This window comes from Onthophagus taurus, chromosome 1 (assembly GCF_036711975.1).
Source record: "Onthophagus taurus isolate NC chromosome 1, IU_Otau_3.0, whole genome shotgun sequence".
In the NCBI taxonomy this organism is placed as follows: Eukaryota; Metazoa; Arthropoda; class Insecta; order Coleoptera; family Scarabaeidae; genus Onthophagus; species Onthophagus taurus.
The window spans coordinates 43,250,424-43,273,704 of record NC_091966.1 but is presented as its reverse complement, the minus strand read 5'-3'; the positions used below and the strand labels follow the sequence as shown (position 1 = coordinate 43,273,704).

Genomic DNA, 23,281 nt, shown 5'->3' with positions numbered 1-23,281 from the left:
CAGAAGACTATATACCATTTGAAGTCAAAGAATGACTATATATTACTTCAAATAAACTGCACACAGCTTGTAAAAGATCAAGTCCTCATTGCAGAAGAGCACATATTGCTAATAGAAGACTAAATACTGCTTTCTGAAGACTATATACCATTTAAGTCAAACGATGACCATATGTTACTTCAAATAAACTGTGCACAGCTTGTAAAAGATCAAATTCTCATTGCAGAAGATCACATATTGCTAATAGAAGACTAAATACTGCTTGTAGAAGGCTATATACCATTTGAAGTGAAACAATGACCATATATTACTTCAAATAAACTACACACAGCTTGTAAAAGATCAAATTTTCATTTCAGAAGACCACATATTGCTAATAGAAAACTAAATACTGCTTGCAGAAGACTTTATACAGTTTGCACAAGTCTAAATAATGTTTGCAGAAGACTAGATATTGTTTGCAGAAGACTATTTATCATTTGAAGCCAGAGAATGACTATATACTATTTCAAATAACCTGCACACGGCTTGTAAAAGATCAAATTCTCATTGGGGAAGACTTTTTCTCCTCTCCTTCTCAGCTCGCCTTTATCAACTCCTGAATGGAGATACATAGGAGAGATCTACCTCCTATGTTTCTCTACTTCCTTTGAAGTGGCTTTTTAAAGTGACTGTTCATGCAGAATAGGTATTCTGAACTCAAGTAGTCAAGTTGCGTTGAACTCGTTCGTTCCTGTTTCCTAGACCAAATAGTCCTAATGCAGAAGAGACCAAATACTGTGTCAGAAGACTACATACTATTTGTAGAAAAATAGAAATTATTTGCAGAAGACTATATACCATTTGAAATCAAACAATGACTATATATTACTTTAAATAAACTGCACACACCTAGTAACAGATCTAATTCTCATTGCAGAAGACCACATTTTGATTGATAAATTGACCTTTTGTCAACCTTATGTTAATTTTATAGCATAATGTATATTCTTCTGTTATTACTGTAATTCTGAGTGGCAATAAACTTATTATTATAAACATATTGCTAATAGATGACTAAATATTGTTTGTAAAAGACTATATACCATTTGAAGTAAAACAATGAGCATATATTACTTCAAATAAACTACACACAGCTTGTAAAGATCAAATTTTCATTGCAGAAGACCACATATTGCTACTAGAAGACTAAATACTGCTTGCAGAAGATTGCTTACTGTTTGCACAAGTCTAAATAATGTTTGCACAAGACTAGATATTGTTTGCAGAAGACTATTTATCATTTGAAGCCAGACAATGACTATATATAAATAACCTGCACACGCCTTATAAAAGATCAAATTCTCATTGGAGAAGACTTTTTTCTCAGCTCGTCTTTATCCACTCCTGGATGTAGGTCTCTCCCATGTTTCTCTATATTTATTGTCCACTTCTCTTGAAGTGGTTTTTTAAAGTGAGTGTTCATGCAGAATAGACCTTCTGAACTCAAGCAGTTCAGTTGCGCTGACCTCGTTCCTGTTTCCTAGACCAAATGGTCCTATTGCAGAAGAGACAAAATACTGTTTTCAGGAGACTACATATTATTTTCAACACAGTAGAAACAGTTTGCAAAAAACCAGACACTGTTTGCAGAAGTCCTTTGTTTGTTCTAAGACTAGATACTATTTGCAGTAGAATATATTGCTTGCAGAAGTCCAAATACTGTGTCAGGAGCCTACATACTATTTGTAGAAAAGTAGAAATTATTTGCAGAAGACTATATACCATTTGAAGTCAAACAATGACCATATATTATTTCAAATAAACTGCACACGGCTTGTAAAAGATCAAATTCTCATTGCAGAAGACCACATATTGCTAATAGAAGACTCAATACTGCTTACAGAAGACTATCTACCATTTAAGTCAAACGATGACCATATATTATTTCAAATAAACTGCACACAGCTTGTAAAAGACCAAATTCTCATTGGAGAAGACCACATATTGCTAATAGAAGACTAAATACTGTTTGCACAACACTATTTATCACTTGAAGTTAGACGATGACCATATATTACTTCAAATAAACTACACATGGTTTGTAAAAGATAAAATTCTCATTGCAGAAGACCACATATTGCTAATAGAAGACTAAATACTGCTTTCTGAAGAATATATACCACATGAAGTCAAACTATGAAAATATGTTACTTCAAATAAACTGTACATAGCTTGTAAAAGATCAAATTCTCATTGCAGAAGATCACATACTGCGAATAGAAGACTAAATACTGCTTACAGAAGATTATATACCATTTGAAGTCAAACAATGATCATATAATTTCAAATAAACTGCACACAGCTTGTAAAAGATCAAATTCTTATTGGAGAAGACCACATATTGCTAATAGAAGAATAAATACTGTTTGCACAACACTATTTATCACTTGAAGTTAGACGATGACCATATATTATTTCAAATAAACTACACACGGTTTATAAAAGATAAAATTCTCATTGCAAAAAACCACATATTGCTAATAGAAGACTAAATACTGCTTTCTGAAGAATATATACCACATGAAGTCAAACTATGACCATATGTTACTTTAAATAAACTGTACATAGCTTGTAAAAGATCAAATTCTCATTGCAGAGGACCACATATTGCTAATAGAAGACTAAATACTACTTACAGAAGATTATATACCATTTGAAGTCAAACAATGACCATATCGTCGGCCTAATCTGCAAAACCCGTAAGTCCACTTTTAGTCTAAATTGACATTCCAGTGGAATCTGTTGAGGAAACAATTTGTGACTTACGGGTTTTGCAGATTAGGCTGATGATATGTTACTTCAAATAAACTTCACAGCTTGTAAAAGATCAAATTCTTATTGCAGAAGATCACATATTGCTAATAGAAGACTAAATACTACTTCCAGAATACTATCTACCATTTGCAGTCAACGAATGACCATATATTACTTCAAATAAACTGCACACAGCTTGTACAAGATTAAATTCTTATTGCAGAAGACCACATATTGCTAATAGAATAGTAAATATTGCTTACAGAAGACTATATACCATTTGTAGTCAAATAATGACTATATATTATTTCAAATAAGCTGCACACAGCTTGTAAAAGATCAAATTTTCATTGCAGAGGACCACATATTGATAATAGAAGACTAAATACTGTTTGCACAAGACTATTTATCACTTGAAGCTAGACAATGACCATATACTACTTCAAATAAACTGCACACGGCTTGTAAAAGATCAAATTCTCATTGCAGAAGACCACATATTGCTAATAGAAGACTAAATACTACTTCCAGAAGACTATATACCATTTGCAGTCAACGAATGACCATATATTATTTCAAATAAACTGCACACAGCTTGTACAAGATTAAATTCTCATTGCAGAAGACCACATATTGCTAATAGAATAGTAAATATTGCTTACAGAAGACTATATACCATTTGTAGTCAAATAATGACTATATATTATTTCAAATAAGCTGCACACAGCTTGTAAAAGATCAAATTTTCATTGCAGAGGACCACATATTGATAATAGAAGACTAAATACTGTTTGCACAAGACTATTTATCACTTGAAGCTAGACAATGACCATATACTACTTCAAATAAACTGCACACGGCTTGTAAAAGATCAAATTCTCATTGCAGAAGACCACATATTGCTAATAGAAGACTAAATACTACTTCCAGAAGACTATATACCATTTGCAGTCAACGAATGACCATATATTATTTCAAATAAACTGCACACAGCTTGTACAAGATTAAATTCTTATTGCAGAAGACCACATATTGCTAATAGAATAGTAAATATTGCTTACAGAAGACTATATACCATTTGTAGTCAAATAATGACTATATATTATTTCAAATAAGCTGCACACAGCTTGTAAAAGATCAAATTTTCATTGCAGAGGACCACATATTGATAATAGAAGACTAAATACTGTTTGCACAAGACTATTTATCACTTGAAGCTAGACAATGACCATATACTACTTCAAATAAACTGCACACGGCTTGTAAAAGATCAAATTCTCATTGCAGAAGACCACATATTGCTAATAGAAGACTAAATACTACTTCCAGAAGACTATATACCATTTGCAGTCAACGAATGACCATATATTATTTCAAATAAACTGCACACAGCTTGTATAAGATTAAATTCTTATTGCAGAAGACCACATATTGCTAATAGAATAGTAAATATTGCTTACAGAAGACTATATACCATTTGTAGTCAAATAATGACTATATATTATTTCAAATAAACTGCACACAGCTTGTAAAAGATCAAATTTTCATTGCAGAGGACCACATATTGATAATAGAAGACTAAATACTGTTTGCACAAGACTATTTATCACTTGAAGCTAGACAATGACCATATACTACTTCAAATAAACTGCACACGGCTTGTAAAAGATCAAATTCTCATTGCAGAAGACCACATATTGCTAATAGAAGACTAAATACTACTTCCAGAAGACTATATACCATTTGCAGTCAACGAATGACCATATATTATTTCAAATAAACTGCACACAGCTTGTATAAGATTAAATTCTTATTGCAGAAGACCACATATTGCTAATAGAATAGTAAATATTGCTTACAGAAGACTATATACCATTTGTAGTCAAATAATGACTATATATTATTTCAAATAAGCTGCACACAGCTTGTAAAAGATCAAATTTTCATTGCAGAGGACCACATATTGATAATAGAAGACTAAATACTGTTTGCACAAGACTATTTATCACTTGAAGCTAGACAATGACTATATACTACTTCCAATAAACTGCACACGGCTTGTAAAAGATCAAATTCTCATTGCAGAAGACCACATATTGTTAATAAAAGACTAAATACTGCTTTCTGAAGACTATATACCATTTGAAGGCAAAAATGCCAAGATACAGGGGTGTCTGAAAATTGTAAATTTCGAACACTCCCTGTATATCAAAAACAAAGAGGGCTATGAAAATTTGGTTTGTGCCATTGTAAGTTTCACAAAAAAGTAGCTCAGGTTCGCGAAAGCCGCAACTTTCTATCTTTCATAATAACTGAGATACCTTGCAACTCCATCGAAATTTTGTCACCTGTACATAGCTTGTAAAAGATCAAATTCCCATTGCAGAAGACCACATATTGCTAATAGATGACTAAATACTGCTTGCAGAAGACTTTATACTGCATAAGTCTAAATAATGTTTGCAGAAGACTATTTATCATTTGAAGCCAGACAATGATCATATACTATGATCAAATTCTCAAATGCTGTTTTCAGGAGACTACATATTATTTGCAACCCAGTAGAAGCAGTTTGCAAAAAACAAGACAATGTGTGCAGAAGTCCTTTGTTTGTACTAGACACTATTTGCAGTAGAATATATTGCTTGCAGAAGTCTATATAGAGTTTGAAAGTTGACAAAAACCACATATTACTTCAAGTGAACTATACATTGCTTGTAAATGAAATACTACTACCAGAAATATTGTTTATAAAAGACTAGAAGTTGTTTGCAAAAGATTAGATACTGTTTATACTGCTCTAACAATAAGTTAAACAAAAACTGGATGGCTTGCTAAAGATCAAATTTTCATTGCAAAAGATTATTTCAAATACAAATTTTATGATAGATTATATCGTCACAAACCGATTTTTTATATCCTCTGATATATTGGAAATGAGAAGATTGAATTTTCGCAACTTAATTCTATAATCTTATAATTAATTTTTTATCTCACCTTTGGTACATCAATATATTCAGCTATATGATAATCATCTTCATTTAATAAAATAACAACTTCATCGTCGATAGCGAAATTTTTATTCTCTTGATACCTCACAAACCGGTCAATATAAGCTTGCAATTTATTACTCATCGCCAATAAATGCTTATGAAACCCACATCGAATCGTTAAACAAGCAAACGTAACATTATTAACCAGGGCCGAACGTAAATCAGTGATATCCCCCGGCGTTAATTTTTGGCAATTTTCATAAATATGACAAGTTATTAAAAAGTCCAAAATGGCATCGCCCAAAAATTCGAGTCTTTGATAAGATCCGGTTACTCGATTAATCGTGTACGAAGAATGGGTAACGGCTTGTAGGAGATAAGCCCTATTTTTGAATTGATACCCTAAAGCTTCTTCTAATAGGCGATATTGGGGAATGTGAAAATCGATGTCTTTTTGGGTTGTCGTTGGATTTAATATGGGGGTGGATGGTCGTTTTTGTAATAAGTTAATTATATCTTCTGATTGAGGAAAAACCCCCAACCAATTCAAAATGTTTAAACCACCTTTAATCCCGCACGATTCCAAATAAGCCCCGATTAAAGCCTCGGAACAATCCGATATCGATTTATTACTTAAACATTGTTTCCCCATGAAAAACATCGTTGACGTATTAACCGGGATTGATTCTTCTTCGCTTGGTTCTTGTTGGAGCTCGAAAATTTTTGAAATCGATTGCGGCGTAATAATTCCACTTAATTGTTCCGATTTACTTAAAGTAATATCGTTTAATGAGTTGTTGTAGGTGAAAAATTTTGAGATATTTTCCGGGAGGATATAACCGGGTGGGGTCCAATCTTGTTTTGGTTTTAAACTAAAAAATTTGATGTAATTCCCAAGATTTTTTTGGCAACCCAATATCAACAAGTTTTTATTACTAACTAATTGAGACTTTAACGAAGTTGATGTACCCTCGTTAAACATGGGAAATTTAATAATAATATAAAGAGAGCTTGTAAATTTTAACAACGAATCCCCCAAAGTTTCTAATCGCTCCAAATTTACGATATCGTCGCTTTTCGCCATCGTTAACGCTTTGTAAATTTCGCATAATTCGGGTCCGGTTTGATTAATTTCTTTTTGAATAATTTGAATTGGGTTGTAAATGTAATCTTTGTTGTATGTTAAAGCTAATAATTTCCGTTGATTTGTTGTTTGTCTAATTAATTCGCCGGTGTTGAGATCGTTTATAGGTTTATGAATGAAATTCATATAATCTTGTATCTCCATTAAAGTGACATCTAATTTTCGGTCGATATCAACGGGTTCTTCGCTCGGATCCCAAGGATATTCGTTTTGAATCGTGTTCTTTTCAATATCACTGCTCATTTTTGCCATAATCGATTTAATATTAACATTTAAATCTTCAATAACATTATTATCATCGTTCACTACGTTATCGTCGTCTGTTTCGTAAACATTTGCCTCGTAATTAATTAAATGGTTATCTAATTTTAGTGGGGACCAATTTTTCGATTCAAAAACTCCGATTTTTGTTGATTTATGTATTTCGACTCTTAACTCTTCGGCTCTTAATAATTGAATGATTTTATCGCAAATTGTTGGTAAGATTTTTGATTGGACCCATAAACACGAAGGGAAACTTTGTTTTGTAACCATTTCAGGGACTAAATGGATCACATCGTTTTCGTGAGCGTCTCGATTTCGTTTCTTTTGCGCGCCCCGAGGTTTCGTGCAATCTAATTTCGATGATAAAGCTTTAACTTCAAGAAGGGGTTGATCGAGCTTTTTGATACAATATTGATATTTACTCTTGAAATAATCGTAGAAAGTTCCGTCTTTATCCGAGGGAAATTTTGAAATCGGCGATAACTCATAACAAACTCTCATCACTACATATTCAACATAATTCATGTGAGATCTATAAAATGGAATGACGATTTTTTCGTTATAAGTTTCCTCGCAAACATCCAAAACGGAACACTCCTCTGTTGACATCTTACTTGGACGGATTAACCTCATATCGTAAATAACTTCGTGATTAATCGACTCTAAACTTTTATTATAAGGCGCTAAAAGAATCATCGCTTCATTATCGACCACTAAATAAGTTTTTAACACCTGAAGAAGATCCGAATAAACAAAATGAGTGAATTGTTTTAAACTGTCAACGTCGAAATTCGTTAAAGAAATAACTTGGTAGTTACTGATTAATTTAACGCTTAATTCCCCGCCAGAAACATAAATAGGAAACTCACAAATTTTATGAAACGGTTTCGATGAAATCAAAGCGAATGTTAAATCGGAATCGTATAAATTCGCCATCTTTTTAATGTAATCTTGGGTTGCTTTAAATTTCGATTTGATTTCTAATACGTGTAAAAATGCGGGGGTTGTTAAGTTGTAGGGGTGGGTTAACGTTCCTTTGCAACAATTCGGAATTTTTATATCGAAAACGTTGCGTTTTTCTTTTGCGACGTTGGCTCGTTCATCTTTATAATGTGGAAATAAGAAATTTGTATCCTCTTCAATAATAGTTTGTTTCTTTGGACGCAAGTTGTCATCTAATTCTTTTATTTGATGTAATAATTTGCAAGCGGTGAAAGCGGCGGCTCTTTTTGCAGATTTTTTATTAGGCATAAAGGGGCCCTATTAAAAACAAAAAAGAATATTATAAAAATGATTATTATGAATTTTATAAAGGATGTGTCCAAAGTGGAGTAACAGTTTAAATTTTAACACTAATGAGATTATTTTATTGTTTGTCACCTTCGAAACACAATGATAAGAAGAGTCCTTAATAAACCTTAGTATTCTTCCTTTATGTCTAATTTACAGCGCGATATTTCTGCGTTGCTCCGTTACTGTAGCTCAAACTTTATCGCGCTTACTCCCCAGTAAACAAGAAACATCTGTGAAACATTTCAATTTTAACATACAATGAATTAAATGAAACATTTTACAACTACGTTTCATATACGTGACAGATACGATTGTTACGAAACGTATCTAAAGATATGTATCAAATACATTTCAGTAGGAATATTTATGAAATATCATTAAAATATGTAGCAGAAACATTTCATTTGAAACATTTCTCTACAAATGTGTCTGAAACATGTCTGAATATCTTCATCAGCGCCTGTGAACGTATGCGCATGTTCCAGGACGCGGTGACTCATCAGCGTCTTGTCACGACTTGTTCTATTGTGTGTTTTGTTCTGTTCAGTTCTGTTCTCAGTTCCTTCGAGTCGTTTTGTATATATCTGTTCTGTGGCTCGAATATTGGTTTAGAATGGCGCAGGTAAGTTTCGTATAAGTTTTTTTATATATCATCACTAGGTTTAGTTATTTTTAAATTTATCTAAAAACATTCTTGTTTAAAATGGTGGCTTAAATCTTGTGATTGAATTTAACCGAAGAATATTATATTGACATAAAGTTATTCGTTAACCAACGCGATGTATTCGCTGCGACGGCGATTGTTACGCTTGATAATGTTGTCGCCAAGTCGACACGGCGGCAAATAAACATGCACAAACGTGCCCAAACCGACGTTTTCAACTGTCAGGTGACAACGACAAAAACCGTGGGTGTAGCGATACTTTCGCGTCGGTCTGGGTATGTTCATTTGCCGCGGCTTCGTGTTGACCTGGCGACATGGTCATGCGAAACAATCGCCGTTACAGAGAATAAATCGCGTTGGTTAAGGAGCAGTTTAAAACTTTTTCCATGACCGAATTCTAATTTAAACATACATTTTAGTGGCAGTTAGGAAGAGCTTCCATTTAACTGATAAAGAATATGAAGTGGTAGTAAGCAATTGGTTACGACAAGCGAATTTACGTTATAATAGGCGAAATAAGGAAACTGCAGATGTGATAATAAAGAATATTGTTATTTTCTTTTAGTATTCTTTCTTTCGTTTACTCGTCGCAATACGGAAAACGTAGTGCAAGAATCGCATCTCAAATATGAAACAAATTTAAAAATTTTGTGTTGCCATTTCTCCATATATGTATATTTTATGTAGTTTTGTACTTTTATGTTTTAGTTTTATGTAGGTTATTTAAATTTTAGTTAAATTTCTTAGTCTTGAACAATCATAAAAAGATGATGAAAGAGATCTCCAGCTTCTTCAGACTACAAGTAAAGAAGACCTATTTATTTTGTAAAAGTCTTATTGCTATAAGTGAGACCACATGTTGTAAAATTCTTTTTATCAAGAAAAATAAACAATTCCACGACTGTTGTACATCGTTTGTGGTACATTACTTGTTTTATTGTATTATCTGACATGTAAATTGTCATGTAACTGTTTTTGTAAGTTATTTTGTAATACTGATAGGTTCTCTTCATAAAAAGAATTTTACAACATGTGATATCTCCAATAACTAAGATAAAAAAAAATGTTAAATATATTATTATAATTATTATTATTAAATATATTATAGGTATTCTTTATTTGTAGTCTGAAGAAGCTGGGGATCTCTGGCGAAACATCACAAATATATGTGTATTAATTGAAACAATGTTTCGTTTGAGAAAAAAAAATCTTTCGGTTATTCATATATAAACAGAAGTAAAAATAATTAAAAATACCACTAATATGATCTAAATTTAACTTTATATTTAAATGACCTACATAAATTATTGGAATGTTAATTATGATGATTATTAGAATTTTATTTTAGTTACCATTTTAATATATTTTGTATATATATTTACTAAATATATTTAATGCATACCTACTCTTATACTTACTTTATATGTCCTAATCAATGAGAAAACAGAATAGTAGAAATTATTGACTGATAATTTTGAAATTTGGTACAGTAGGCGGTAAGTAACAAGTATCGTACCATATCATACTTCTATTATTATTTTTCCTACCTTAAGGTATGATTTTGTTGCAGCGTCCACCGTCTGCGCCCTGGGTGGTATGCTCAGAAATGCTTCCTCAGCATATGCATATCTTTTGAGGAAGCATGTATGAGCATCTTGTCCAGGATGCAGACGCTACACCTCAACGAAATTATATCTTTACATACATATGTACATCCCTGAAACGTCAACGAAACCTTTCAGAAATTATTTTTAAATGTTTATGATACATACTATTAATGTAATGTAAATGTAAACAAAACATTACAGAAATACCGTATTTTCTCGAATCTAATCCGCACCCCGATTTTAAAAATGCATAATGGTAAAAAAATTTAGTTTGCGAATGTAATCCGCATCTTTCTCTGAGCAATTCGACAACAACAAAATGATGCGATGCTTGTTGTTAACCATAAATATATAATAATAATAATATATTTATGCATAGTATACATATATACATAAAATTATTATAAATTAAGCCAGCACAAATTAGGCGGAGTTCAGGTGCAGCCTGCTCTTCCACTCAAACCTAATAAAACGAATTCTAAATATATAAGAGAGAAAAAGAAAAGAAAAACGAAAAGAAAAAGACCCGATGGTGAAATCATAATTAATTACTAAGCGTAAACTGCCCGATCCCTGTCGCCCTACAATGCATTCTGAATTTGAGACAAGCGGCCGTTCACTCTGTGACGAAACAACCTTGAAGAAGTGCAACATTTTATAGTTGATGGCAAATCATTAAGAATATGTGTTATTTGGTATGAAAAGTATTTCTTAAATAGCTGGTGATGATGTATCGGCGGGGTACGAGTGCCCTTGAATCGAATATTCAATTGAACATCGGTACGAAATTTTATTTTATTGAAGAAGTATGGAGATTTCTTCAAAGTAATTATATTAAAGAACAAAACCGCCGAATGAAGTATGCGCCTGTTTTTCATGTTGAGCCAACTCAAACCCTTTAATTTGTGCGAAACATGCTGACGTCCCCGTAACCCAAATATCAAGAGCAAGCAAGAATTTTGAATTTTCTGAATTTTTTTCGTATTACTATACGAAATACACTGATCATACAATGTATCATAATAATTAAAATGCGCTAACACCAAGGCCTCGCACAAAAGTACCCTTGTTCTACGATTGAGGAACGACCGACCGCCATAAATCAGCTTAAGAGCAGCATACGCGGAAGCAGTGCACTTATTGATGTGTTTATTAAAGTTTAAATTTTCGTCCAATAAGACACCCAAGACACCCATCTTGACCCGATCTTGAACAGAATTATCACTTATCACCTTTCTTGGCCCAAATAAAATCAGCTCTGTTTTAGCAGCTTTAAGACAAAGGCAGTGACGCCTATCATCGACATCCGATGGCAGAAAAAATATATATAACTGGGTGTCATCCGCGTAGAAATGATGATTACAACTTTTTATGTATCTGTTAAAATGCGATGTGTAAAGTGAGTATAGCAGTGGACCCAAAATTGAACCCCGAGGAACACCGGACGTTGTCGAAAGAAACGATGAAACGTTTCTCCTTCACGCACTGCATTCTGCCCGTCAAGTAACTGTGCAAGTAACTAACCCCGATGCAAGATCATCAAACCCAATGTAGCGAAGCTTGACATGATTGATAGTATCAAAAGCCTTTGAATAATTTAAGAGACACATCAAAGTGTATTTTCCTTGGTCTGTGCTTCGTATGACATCGTCCACAATATTCGACAGAGCTGTATTACAGCCATAATGCTTTCTAAAACCTGACTATGTAGGCGGTAAAAGGTTGTATTCCGTCACATAGTCCATTAATTGTAATTCGATTACTCTGTCTGTAATTTTAATACTAGCAAAGGTTGGACAAACTACAATTTCCCAAAAGCTCCTAATGATTTTCAAAAAAATTTCAATTTGTCTCAAACAGTGAATGCCGACGAAATGGCACTATATCTGGATATGCCTCCCAATTTCCTTAGAAACGAGTGGTTGCGAAAAATTGTGCATAACATTAGTATGCTAGCAGCAACAAGTGACAAAATTGGGGAAAAATTGCTGTCATTATTCAAGGACAGTAGAATCTAACAGGACTGCTACATGCATTGTATTTTTGTAGCCCACTACGGGTTGGTTGCCCGCCATCTACGTCACAGTATTTGCCACGCCTGGTAACTGTCTGTGTTTTTAAAGGTTATATGATAGACATTAATACGTCTAAAAACATAAAACATCAAAAATAATATGAATACGTCTACGATATAACCTCTACAAATACACAGCAACGCATAGACCACAACAACAGCTGGGCGTGGCAAATGGTGTGACGTAGTTTGCGGGCAGGTTGTCACAACAATGGATGTAGCAGTCCTGTTGGATTCTACTGTCCTTGGTCATTATTAATATTGAGAAAAAAACCATTCTGAAATCCGAAAGACTTCCCGAATGACGTCTTAGTTAGGGCACAATAAAAGAATGAATAATGGAAAAGCTGATGATGGAATGGTTAAGACAAGTATGGAGTCGTAGACCAGGAACACACATGGAAAACGATTCCTGAAAACAATTATAACATCATTTAAGAAGTTTTGTATAACCACTGCTTTGGACAGATCCGAAGATGACGAAATATGGGCAGAAAATGATACATAAAAATGTAAATATCGTTCTAAAACCCTTAACAGCGTTATTGTTATAATGCGATTTTATTTTACTATTTTCCAAATCGCAACTATACGACTGCGAATCTAATCCGCACTCGATTGTAATCCGCATTTGATTTTAGAGCATATAAAATTTGTAAAAAGGGTGCGGATTAGATTCAAGAAAATACGGTAATTCAAAACCATTAATGAAACATTTTAGTAGTGTACCGTAATTGTCAGCTGTATGTTGCAGAAACGTTTCAATAGAAACGTTTCAATAAAACATAAAAAGGGTCGGACATTAGCAGTTTCAGACACGTTTCATCTATGTTTCAGAAATATGTCGAAGAACGTTTCATGTTTCAATAATATGTATCAGAAATGTTTCTGAAACGCAAATTTGTTTACTGGGTCCTGGAAAATGTACTGTAATCTCATTTACAAGAAAGGCGAATGTGGTCAGATATGAGTACGACATCGGTGGCATAACCATACCCAGAGTAACTCAGATTAGAGACTTAGGCATCATATAACTGGGAGCACTCAAAATTTGTGGAGGGAGCTGCGCAAGTTAAATATTTACAATAAAAAAAACCCTGCCTACTGACGAGTCTGAGAGATGTTGAAGCTTTGAATGGGTACTTTTCTTCGATTTCGGGACGATCTGCGGAGGTCGACCCGGACGTGCACAACTCTTATGCTAATAATGTCAGACTTGGTGTGAAAAATTTCTTTTTCCAAAAAGTAGATGAATCTATAAGTACGAAGGCTTTCACGGCTGGTGTGAATTAATCTAAGATTAGAACTAAAACTAGAACTAACACTAGAACCTTTCGGGTTTTGCCGTGCGTCTTTTAATAAAAGGTTTGACGTTTCGGATGCCATGTTGCAACCTTCTTCAGAAACTGGTTCGAAGTGACGAGATCAAAAAGTCGGTAACTATATATCTGGACCTCAGAGCCAAACAGTATTAAGTCCATTTTTTTCGTTTTTGAGGTTATCATTGTTCCTATAGTATTTGTTTCCGCTCTTTCCATTGACGACGCGTATTAAGTCCAGTTTCTTCCCGTTTACGAGATAGGTGTAGATTATTGATATTAAGTCCTGTATTAAATAGAACCAAACAGTATTAAAGGTTTTTGATACTGTTTGGCTCTGGAAGATATCCAGTATTTAGGTATTAAGTCCAAATGTGAGGTTAGGTCATTGGACTTAATACTGTTTTGTTTTAGTGTACATCAGTTGTCATAATATTAAGTCACATTATTTTGTTCGTGAAGTTAACAAGAAATACTTGATAATTTTATAGTTTTAATATTTAATAAGTGAATAGGGTCAACATGATGTCTTCAAGGGGCCAAAAGATATTACAAATGACACTAACACAAGCCAAGTACAACGAAATATCTGAAAAACCTGTTATAACCTCACTTTTGGCCGAGGAGAACGGTAAATAAGATAATTTATTTAATAATAAATATTATTAAATAATAATATTATTATAGAAGATGCTGAGATAGTTATGGAAATATATCCAACCACTAATAGCACGCAGGATATCCATCATGAAAATTTGAAAATTCTTGCAACCGGTTATGGCAATGCTGCAGAGGATGTTATTTCTTTGAATAACAATGTGTACAATACCATCTTTGTTAGTAAAAATAATGTGCCTTTTTCCAATACCGAAGATATCCTACGAGATAATACAGACGAGTCTCAGCCAGCAGAAAGCTCACCAGAGCATTTTGTTCAAGGCAATAGGAATGAAGATAAAAATGACGAATTCGAGAAACCTTCTAAAATTAATATTCTACAAAATATTATTATTCAAAATAATGACGATGGACCTCACTATAAAGCAGATGAAGTAGACGCAAATAATTTACAACACAAAGAAGACTATAATATTGAATCTGAAGTCCCACCTTATCTACCTGAGGAAAGTAGTGATACAAAAGAACTGGAAGAAGAACAAGAGGAAGGAGCTGTAGAAATCCGAGAAACTAAGGAAATGAAAAGAAAAAGAAATTCCGTTAATTGGAAGAAAAACATTAGAAAGCAAAGGAGAGCTGCTGGTGAAGAATATCTGTCAGCCACCAATAAGCTTACTGGAAAAAAAGAAATGAAAGCACCTTGTCCTGATGAATGTAAAAAGCAGTGCAAACAGAACATATCAGTTGAGAGTCGTGCTCTAATTCATTCACAATTTTGGAATGGTATCATCGAACTTGACCAGAAAAGACAATTTATAGCTAGCTGCATAGAAGAAGTTCCAGTTGAGCGTGTACGTGCTAGAACGGGATCTCGTGCTGGTAAAAGAAAAACGTCGTTGAAGTATTTTTTTAATGTAGATGGTAAGAAGTTTAGTGTGTGCCGTACTTATTTTCTTAACACCTTAAATATATCCCAAACCTCTGTACGTAAAGCGTTATCGAAAAGACAACTTGGTGGTATCGTAATACCCGACCAAAGGGGTAAACATGAACCCTCAAACAAAATTGCCTCAAATGTAAGAAACAATATCAGGGAGCACATACAGAAGTTTCCGTGTATAGAATCACATTATTCCAGGAATAAATCCCAGAGAAAATATTTAGGCAGCCATCTCAACATTTCAATAATGTATCGGTGCTTCTATGAAGATTGCGTAGAAAACCAAATTCCTAAAGAAGATATCCCCAAGCAGTGGCTATATAATGAGATTTTCAATTCGGAATTTAATTTATCCTTCAAAGAGCCAGCGAATGATACATGTGACACATGTGATTAATATATTATTAAACTCAGAGTCTGTATCTCTGGAGGAACGCCTTGAATTACAAACTAACTATGACACACATCTTCGTGATGCCGATAATCGGAACACGAATAATTTGAACACAAGTACCTTTTACGAAGACATACGCACATGGAGGTAGATACAATTCATGCACGAATAGAAAGGCAAAAGAAAGCTTCACCCCAATTTTCTGTAATAACTCCATGGGATTGGCAGCAGCTTTTCAGACTTTGTGGTAACAATATTGAAGTAGTGGAAATGGAAACCATGGACTTTAAAAATTTTACCTTTTTATCTGAAAAATCCGGATCTTACTTCCACAATAACAAAAAAACCATAAATAATCAAAACTTTTTGATATCTAAAGTGGTTCATATGAAGTTTTTAATGAAACACCTGGAGTTTTGTATTTTAAAACAGATTTTAATCAAGAAAGTTTTGAACAAGTTGATTTTAATCGAGGCACCAAAAGACTAACACGCAAAGAGAAGCGTACTGTTAATTCTAAGGAAGTTGTTCTCAGTGATAATAATTTAATGCTACTGAAACCAATAAGAGAGACACTAAAACCTATTTCAACTAAAAAGTATAATGATTTGCAGAAGTTACTAACATGGGTGCCTAAAAGATTCCATAAATACTTTAAAAATCTTCCACATAGTAACCTCAAGGAAGACGACTGAAAAATGCAATGACCCTTATTGCTTATTTTATTTTGTAACCCTTTATTAATTAGTCATAATTGGTATTAATTCTACTTTGGATTGTTCTACTATGAGTTTCTTAATAATAATTCAGTATCAAGTCCCACGTATCTATAAATTCGTAGGAGCTATACAGTATTAAGTCACAAAATAGAGTATTAAGTCCATTGTTAGAACCAAACAGTATTAAGTCCCACAATTAATTTAAAATTATTTCAATAAATTAATGTAGGAGGTTGGTTATTATCAGCTTTAGTTAGCTTCCAAAATCATAACAGGGAAAATAAAAACCTATGCTCTCCTATTTACAATAGTAATCGGTTTGAAAAATTTGTTCAAAATCTTCAAATTGCTCTCCTGTAAAATTTAAAGAATGTGACTTAATACTGTTTGGTTCTGAGGTCCAGATATAAGTCGGAAAAACTAATTAATCCTCACACCGGCCGTGAAAGCCTTCGTACTTATATTATTAACCTTTATGGGGATGATGGATATCAACAAACAAATCAAGGATTTGGTTAACTCACGAATTAGACAACGCAAGCTGTTGAGCAGTTTGGCCTTTCTACGAAGATGCAGAGAGAAGAAAGTAACGCCAACCTTCTTGAAGGTGAAGCACCACATCGACTCCGCTGCAGCACGTAGAATTTTGATTAGGACAGAACAAGCACTGCTACGAGAAAGAATCCACAAGACTTTCAATGATCTACAAAAAATAATTGAGAAGTTACTACGACTCCACCTCTCACTTTCCAATTGTATATCCGGAGAAGACTGGGACTAACAATGGAGAAGGCTAATCGCGAATTTCAGAAGACCCGTGACACACACATCAAGAAGTTTGCATCTCTGGAACGCCGGTCGCAAATGAAGAAAAGTAATAGTTTACCAGTAGAAACAATCGTCATTAACAGATCGAATGTCCCACTAACGAAAGACGAAACCTTTGTGCGAAACTACGCAATCGCCCCGAAGAAGGTCCCAAAGGAGGAAATCATCTGCGAAGTGGAAGCAGCTGTTCGAGGGATGCCTGCACTGAAAGCCGAAGAGATCCGACAAGAAGTTGCGAGAGTATTGAAGTCAGCAAAACCACCAAAATCCAACTTGACGGTTGGTGAAAAGAAGGCACTCCGATCTATAAAAGAAAAATCAGAAATCGTCGTGTTACCAGCAGACAAGGGGAATGCCACCGTTGTTATGGACAGGAAAGAGTACGACGACAAAATAATGAACTTACTGGACCCAGCCACCTACAGGAAGATCAAGAAGGACCCCACAGACAAAATCGTTAGAAAAATGAAGGAACTGATAAAATCCACAGGAATTCCAGCAGAACAGCAGAAAGGTTTGTTTGTGCAGGCGCCAGTACCACCAAGAATCTACGGACTACCCAAGATTCACAAACCAGACGTCCCCCTCCGCCCTATCGTCAGCCGCATCAACTCCCCAACATACCAGCTGGCTAAACATCTTGCAAAGATTCTGTCCCCCTTTACAGGTAACACGGAATCGTATGTCAGGGATTCTACACATTTTGTGGAATCGGTAAAAGGTGTAAAGCTGGATGCTGGGGATATGTTGGTAAGTTTCGATGTGGAATCCCTTTTTACTAGGGTACCAGTTAAGGATGCTGTAGAGGGTCTTCGCCGAAAACTCATTCCGGAGGGTTTACCAGGATACGTGCCAAATCTGGTGGAGTATTGCTTATCGTCGACATATTTCAGCTGGAAAGGAGAATTTTACGAGCAGTTCAAAGGGGCAGCCGTGGGATCTCCCGTATCGCCTAATTTCTACATGGAATTATTCGAAGAGGACGCTTTGAAGAAGAGCCAGTAGAAACCAAAACTATGGCTCCGATATGTGGATGACACGTTTGTGATATGGCAACATGGTCAAAAACGGCTCCAAGAGTTCTTGGATCACTTGAACTCTCAACATCCTATGATTAAGTTCACCATGGAAACAGAAACTGCCAAAAAACTACCTTTCCTAGATGTGTTGGTCACCAGGACGACAAATGGAGATATAGAACTTGGTGTATACCGAAAGAAGACCCATACCAACAGGTATTTACAGGCATGTTCACATCATCATCCCCAACAGAAGAGGTCCGTGATCCGTACATTATTTCAGCGAGCAGCGAGACTATGTGAAGGAGAGAACTTGAAGAAGGAGCAACACTTTCTACGAGGCGTGCTGCAGAAGAATGGATACACTTCGAGGGACATCAACCAGGCCATCAAGCAGCGAAAGCAGAAAGAGGACACGGTAAGTACAAAACCACTTGCATTTATCTGTCTTCCCTATGTTTCAGGTGTAACGGAACGAATTGCTAGGCACCTCAAGAAGAACGACATCGTAGTGCGGTACGGCACGGTCAGCAAAATTAGCCAAGGACAAACTAACTCCATTAAAAGGAGCGGGAGTCTATCGACTATCGTGTAGTTGTGGGAAGGTTTATGTTGGCCAAACTGGACGCAACGTCGAGTGCCGCATCAAGGAGCATAAGAGGGATGTAAGGCTGAAGAAGATCCAGCAGTCGGCGGTTGCGGAACATTGCCATGCAGAGGGGCACCGAATAGTCTTCGAACAAACAAAGGTGCTGGCTAGGGACAACAGATACTACCAAAGACTGACAAGAGAAGCCATAGAGATTCACCGACATAAAAATAACGTCAACAGAGAAGATGGCTGGGAGCTTAGCAGAACATGGAAGTTAACTGATTATTAATTAGTTTTTCCGACTTATATACAGGGTGGTCCGTTACTAATGGGACACAGAGCAACAGTGAATTCCTTACATATAATTATTACGATTTAACCCAATTTATCTTAGTCCAATTGTTAATAATAACGAAGATACAGATGGTTAAAGTTAATTATTTTCGTTTTTCTTTAATAATTTCGTTGTCTCTTACATTATGAACATGAAAATTGGTACATTAGTATTTTTTTAGACGATAAATAATAAATTGGTATTAGTTTTGATTTCTTTTTCAGATGGCGCTGTCTACCTTAAAAAACCACCCTTAAAGCAGTCATATCTTTTTCATCGTTAAAATTTTTACAACTCACATAACATAAAACAGTTTCTCAGACATTTTTACATAAATTTGGTATACCTATCAATATTCTCTAAAGTTCTCCGTTCCCGAGATAATCACTGTTTAAGCGCACATTGCAAAATTTCACTATGCTCAATAAACATTAGTTGGCGGTGAAAAAGTCTTTATTTACAATTGGACTAGGATAAATTGGGTTAAATCGTAAAATTATTACGATTTAATTCAATTTATCTTAGTCCAATTGTTAATAATAACGAAGATAGAGTTGGTTAAAGTTAATACTTTAATTTCGTTGTTTTTTTAACAATTTCGCTTTTTCTTAAATTATGAACATTAAAATTTTTATATTATTACTTTTTAAGATGATAAATGATAAATTAGTATAGTTCTGATCTATCTTTCAGATATAATTTAACTATCCACAAACATAAGTTGATGTTACAAAAATATTAACATAATTACTATATTAAAAATCGATTTTAATAACGACTATAATTTATTTAAACATTTTAATAATAATAACATCGAACAAAAAGAGGAAACAATAATGACAATTAAAATGAAGTGCATTAGAGTAAGTGTTCAAAGTGACCACCGTTAGCTTCAATGCATTTTCCAATCCGTTTAGAAAATGATCTTCTTATGTTAAATAATATTTGTTCATTCCTAATGATATCCACTGCCTTTACAATTTTTTGCCACAGTTCCTCACGAGTTTCAGGATTGTCTTTGTAAACAAGGGATTTTACAAATCCCCATACGCAAAAATCCATAGGATTACAATCGGGACTTCGTGGTTGCCAAGTGTAATGACTACCTCGGTCAATCCATCTTCGTGGAAAATTTATATCGAGATAATCTCGCACTTGCCTGGAAAAATGGGGTGGTGCTCCATCTTGCATAAAGCACATGACAGTCCAAATATTTAATGGTAACTCAGCCAACATATCGTCTACTTGGTTTTGCAAAAACTGTAAATAATTGTGGACCCAACACATAATTTCCAATTATTCCACACCAAACATTTATTTTAAATTCATGTTGAAAATGCCGTTGCCGTGTCATGTGTGGGTTTTCAGTTTCCCAAACATGATAATTTTTAAAATTAAAAACCCCACTACGAGTGAATGTCGCCTCGTCAGTAAATAAAATGTTGGCAATAAACGATGGGTCAGAATTTTGCCGATTTTTGATAAAATTAGCAAATTCTAACCGAACTCTTAAATCAGTAGGCAGTAAGGCGTGTACAGGTACAAAATGGTATGGATACAGTCTTTCATTTTTTAATATTCGTAGAATTGACGACTTGCTTAACCCGGTTGCAGCTGACAAACGTCTAGAGCTAACTTTTGGGTTGTTACTAACTCGTACTAAAACTTCATCTTCTTCATCAACTTCATCATGTATTTCGTTTAGGACGAAATGAACCAGTCTCACCTAAGCGGTCATACAAATTTTTAAATAACTTGTGATTTGGTTGTCTTCTGTTGGGGTATTTTAATAAATATCTTCTGCACGCTTCCCTTCCATTAAACTTTTCTTGAGCGTATATGCACACCATATCACGCATTTCCGTGTTAGAAAAAAAATTATGCAAATGTAAAATGAAACTGAATGTCAAACTGATTGTCTAGTGTTTGACTAAATAAAAACTTTGTCAACGCCAACTGATGTTACTGAGATATTAAATTTTGCAAAGTGCCCTTAAACAGTGATTATCTCGGGAACGGAGAACTTTAGAGAATATTGATAGGTATACCAAATTTATGTAAAAATGTCTGAGAAACTGTTTTATGTTATGTGAGTTGTAAAAATTTTAACGATGAAAAAGATATGACTACTTTAAGGGTGGTTTTTTAAGGTAGACAGCGCCATCTGAAAGATAAATCAAAACTAACACCAAATTATTATTTATTGTATTAAAAAATGATAATGTACCAATTTTCATGTTCATAATGTAAGAGACAACGAAATTATTAAAGAAAAACGAAAATAAAGTATTAACTTTAACCATCTGTATCTTCGTTGTTATTAACAATTGGACTAACATAAATTGGGTTAAATCGTAATAATTTAATGTAAGGAATTCACTGTTGCTCTGTGTCCCATTAGTAACGGACCACCCTGTATAGTTACCGATTTTTTGATCTCGTCACTTCGAACCAGTTTCTGAAGAAGGTTGCAACATGGCATCCGAAACGTCAAACCTTTTATTAAAAGACGCACGGCAAAACCCGAAAGTTTCTAGTGTTAGTTCTAGTTTTAGTTCTAATCTTAGCTTAATTCACACCGGCCGTGAAAGCCTTCGTACTTATACAATAAACTATATTATGATAAAGAAACTAGAAACTTGCCTGATTTAATAATTGGACAACCAGTGTATGTACAGGGTGGGCAAATTTGGGTGTTATCATAGGCTATCTCAGAAACTATAAGAGATACGAAAAAAGTAGGTGCCATGTCCTGGTCTCTTTTTTCGAGACTAAGCCAATCCTGCAAACACCAAACCTCTATCTTCTTTTGTTTTTAAGTTATAGCCAAAAAGTCAAATTTTCGTGATTTTAAAAAATGCTCATATTTCGTTTATTTTTGAAATTAGAGAAATGGGGTTGATACGTTCTTAAGACACTTTTTTAAGTAGAATATATTGCCGTTGAAAAGTTTTAAATATACTTGATGATTTTTGAGATATAACACAAAGTTGTGTTTTTTTAAATACAAACTATACTTGATTATGATGTTAAAGAAAAGAGCATATTTTTAGCTTTCCAATGATGTATCGCACGCATGATGTTTCTGCGGAAAATAAGCGTTAATTTTCAATTCGAAAATAGTAAGCGCTAATGTTCAAAATTTTGATTATAGTAGGCGTGTCCGGACAGTAAATACTACCTAGTGGCTATAATATATGGTTTTGCACGAATATGACAGAATAAAGTTGGTTTTGTACCATTATTCAGGATAAGTTGGTTTTGTACCAACGAATAAAAACTTTGAATAGTTAATTTAAATTTCTCCGCATCTTATCGCTGACTTTGTTCACCAATAAAAAATGATTAGCATTTAAAGTTTGTTTATTAAAAATACAAGAAATGTATTAATTAATGAATAATTAAATATGGACAACTTCAGGAACTAAACAGTCATAAACTGTCATCTTCTTCTACTCAACTTACTGGTTGTAAGATTAGAACAGTTCGGAATCAATGAATGAAATCTTCGGTAGTATTTTCCCAGTTTTCCCCAAACATAAGATGTAGAAGTTTTTTGATATCAGCAATCTTTTCTTTTGAAATTGGGTGAGATAGAGGAAAATTAGGAATCATAAACTGGGAGTGGACTTTCCATTGAAACACCGTTTGAATGGGGATATGAAGACTTATGTATCATCTTC

At 34.2% G+C, this 23,281-nt stretch overlaps 1 protein-coding gene across 2 annotated transcripts in view; it reads right to left on the bottom strand.

The window, feature by feature from the left end:
- The window catches only part of LOC111415925 (Endoribonuclease Dcr-2), a 38,496-nt gene that overhangs the window by 751 nt on the left and 14,464 nt on the right, over window positions 1-23,281 (bottom strand). For both annotated transcript variants that reach the window (XM_023047824.2, XM_023047825.2), the window contains exon 7: window positions 5,794-8,457. In XM_023047824.2, coding sequence (XP_022903592.2) covers window positions 5,794-8,457 — 2,664 coding nt within the window. The remainder of the gene's footprint in view (window positions 1-5,793; window positions 8,458-23,281) is intronic.